General features: G+C 44.9%; 1 protein-coding gene across 1 annotated transcript; it reads left to right on the top strand.

The window, feature by feature from the left end:
* Window positions 1-1,796: 1,796 nt before the first annotated feature.
* On the top strand, window positions 1,797-2,261 carry LOC143533849 (uncharacterized). Its single transcript, XM_077028494.1, has one exon. It carries the CDS (start codon window positions 1,797-1,799, stop codon window positions 2,259-2,261), a length of 465 nt encoding a protein of 154 aa, XP_076884609.1.
* The last annotated feature ends 1,216 nt before the right edge of the window (window positions 2,262-3,477 follow it).

Raw genomic sequence — 3,477 nt, 5'->3', positions numbered from 1 at the left:
ATCAACATAGTTCCCAATTTTCACGGACTGGGATTTGAAGACCCGTTTTCACACTTATCAGATTTTTCAGCTATTTGCAGGTCTATTGGTGATGGTACTTATGATCAGGATGAGGTCTGGTTGCGGTTGTTCCAGTTTTCATTAAAAGACAAGGCAAAACACTAGTTCAACTCGCTACCGATGCACAGTATTGAGAGCTGGGCCGAGATGCAGCAGGTTTTCCTTAACGAGTATTATTTGCAGTCGAAGACCAACGAAGCCCGGATGGAGATTCGACATTTTTCACAATCACCGGGTGAGTTATTTCATGAGGCATTTATTCGTTATAAGGAGATGATCAGGAAATGCCAGCACCACCAGATTGAGTTGTGGGAGTTAGTGAAGTGTTTTGTTGACGGGTTGACGTATGAAGACAGAAAATATCTGAAATCATCGTGTAATGGTATGTTATTGAATCAACCTGAAGAGCATGATTGGGATTTTCTTGAGTTTATGTGTGAGGATTCCAAGTCAGAGGCAGCTGCTGAACGAAGATGAAAAGTTGGGGTTACCCGAACAGTTAAGTCAGTCTCGAGCGAGTCAGACAGAATTGCAGAGTTAGAACGGGAATTCGCGGGTTATCGGAAACAGAAAAAGAAGGAGGTTGGTAAAGTCGGGGTAAAATTCCCGGTTTGTTCAGATTTTGGCGAGTTGGGGCATAAGGTTGAAGATTGCCCCGAGGTTGATGATGACGAGTATACCGATGAGGAGGAAGTCAGTTACGCGTACGGGGAGTCCAAGGGCCAAGGATTCAATTCGAACACTTATCACCCGGGCCAAAGGAATCACCCAAACTTCAAATACGGGAACGCGTCGAACCAGTCGAACCCGAACTTTCAGGGGTCCGGTTAGAACCGACAGCAAAATAGCTACCGACAGGGTGGTTCGAACAGTCAGTATAACAGTCGGGGATATGACAGAGATGGTTACCGGGGTAACAGTTCGTCAGGTAATCAGAATCAAGACCAGCAGAAGGGTAGTTCGGGAAATTCAGACGAGTCAATTCACTCAAAGTTAGATGCGTTATTGAATGTCGTGATTGATAATCAAAAGGAGACACAAAGACAGTTCGAGTTGAGAGAAAAGTCAGCAGAAGCAATGTCAAAACAGATTGGTCAGCTCGCAGCAGACATGGCAAAGTTGCAGAAAACCGTGGGTCAGTTACCGAGTGATACCACAGTGAACCCGCAGCACTTTAGTTCGAGTTCAAGTTCAAAGAAGCATGTCAATCAAGTAAGTATTTTAAGAAATGGTAAAAAAGTATGATATAAGGTTAGGGGTCCACCATCTCGGGTCGATGGGGTGGTGGAAGATATTGATGAAACAGTCGTCAGTGACGATGAACCAGAACCGGTTTTAATTGAAAATAAAAAATGTGAAATTAAAATAAACGAACCGGTTCTGAAGGATGGTAACAACAATGCTAATGACACGGGGAAGGCTAAAACCGTCCCCTATCCCGATGCCTTGTTGTCGCCATCAAAGGCGAAGATGGCATCTAAACGGGGCCCACAACAGGAGGAAATGTGGGAAACGTTTAGACAGGTTAAAAGTAACATTCCTCTTTAGATGCCATAAAACAAGTTCCCGCCTATGCGAAGTACTTGAAAGATTTGTGCACACAGAAACGGATCCGAAAGATCCCTAAACAGATTGATTTAACAGATAATGTGAGTGCAATTCTTTCGGGTGCTCTTCCACCTAAGCTACAAGATCCGGGAATGCCCATTATATCCATTCAGGTGGGTGATTTTAAAATGACACGGGCACTCCTATATCTTGGAGTTAGCATTAGCATCCTCCCGGGAAGTTTGTACGATCAGTATGACTTCGGTCCGCTTTGGGCAGCCGCGACTACGGTTGTTCTCGCGGACCAGACACCGAAACTTCCCTGGGGAATGTTACATGACGTGATCGTTAAGGTGGAAGATTTTTACTATCCAGTTGACTTTTTGGTTCTCGATTATGTTTCGGGTGAGAGAACCAAACAGCCAACGGTTATCATCAGTAGGCCATTTTTGGCCACCGCAAATGCCAAAATCGATTGTCGAACCGGTACTGTAGACGTGGCGTCTGGTAACCATAAGCTTAGACTTAATGCTTTCACACATGTAAATAATTCTCCGGTCGATGATGAATGCTTTATGGAGGACATTATTGACGAGTGCATTCCGTTATACGACTCAGTCGTGGATCCAGATGGCACAACGGAGACGTGTTAAATGTTTGACAGATTACAGGTGGAAACTGATATGCAGCTGGAAGAGGAGGAGGAGAAGAAGCTGGAGGTTGCAGCTTTACGGGGAGATCAACCCCTGTGGTCGGTTCAGGTGGAACCGCTTCCCGAGAAGATCGATACCGGGTTGAAACCATCTTTACAGGAAGCACCAAAAGTCGAGCTGAATGAGCTACCGAGGCATCTGAAATACGCGTTTTTGGGTAAGAATGATACATTGCCGGTTATTATAGCTTCTAACTTGTCTTTGGAACAGGAATCTGCTTTGTTGAAGTTGCTGGTTGCGAATAAGGAAGCGATCGGGTGGACGGTCGCGGATCTGAAAGGGATTAATCCCTCGATAGTGATGCACAAAATTTTGACAGATCTGGATGTGAAACCCGCGCATGATGCACAGAGACGGTTGAACCCGAACATGCGGGAAGTTGTGAAGAAGGAGGTGCTGAAGTGGCTCGATGCTGGAATTAGTTTTGCCATTTACAGCACATGGGTGAGCCCGACTCAGACAGTCCCAAAGAAGGCGGGCATCCAAGTTGTCAAGGACGACTCAGGTAACGAGGTTGCCATCCGGCCAGTAACTGGGTGGCGTATTTGTATTGATTATCGAAAACTGAACGCGGCAACATCGAAAGATCACTTTCCGCTTCCGTTTATCGATCAGATTGTGGATAAGCTATCAGGTCAAAAATTCTATTGTTTTTTAGATGGTTATTCGGGTTATAACCAGATAGCTATTCATCCTGAAGATCAGGAGAAGACTACGTTCACATGCCCGTATGGCACCTTCGCATTCAGGCGAATGCCATTTGGACTGTGTAACGCCCCCGCCACCTTTCAAAGGTGCATGATGATTATTTTTTCCGATATGGTGGGTGAGTCTTTAGAAATTTTCATGGATGATTTCTCAATCTTCGGTACATCTTTCGAATCTTGTTTACATCAGCTTGAAAGAGTTCTAGAAAGATGTGTCGAAACAAATTTGGTTCTTAGCTGGGAGAAAAGCCATTTTATGGTCCAGTAAGGGATTGTTTTGGGCCATGTTGTGTCAAGTCGTGGGATCGAGGTGGACCGAGCCAAGGTTCAAGTCATTTCTACCCTACCTCATCCCAAAAATGTTAAAGGCATTAGATCTTTCCTCGGGCACGCCGGATTTTATAGAAGGTTTATTAAGGGTTTTAGCGACATCACTAAACCTTTATGTA

This window comes from Bidens hawaiensis, unplaced genomic scaffold, assembly GCF_021521415.1.
Source record: "Bidens hawaiensis isolate Kalapana, Puna unplaced genomic scaffold, B.hawaiensis_p1.1 tig00009933_1, whole genome shotgun sequence".
Lineage (NCBI taxonomy): Eukaryota > Viridiplantae > Streptophyta > Magnoliopsida > Asterales > Asteraceae > Bidens > Bidens hawaiensis.
This window is presented reverse-complemented; position numbering and strand designations above follow the sequence as displayed.

What these genes read in the sequence shown, in the direction of transcription:
- LOC143533849 (XM_077028494.1), top strand. Translation starts at nt 1,797, where the DNA reads ATGACACGGGCACTCCTATATCTTGGAGTTAGCATTAGCATCCTCCCG.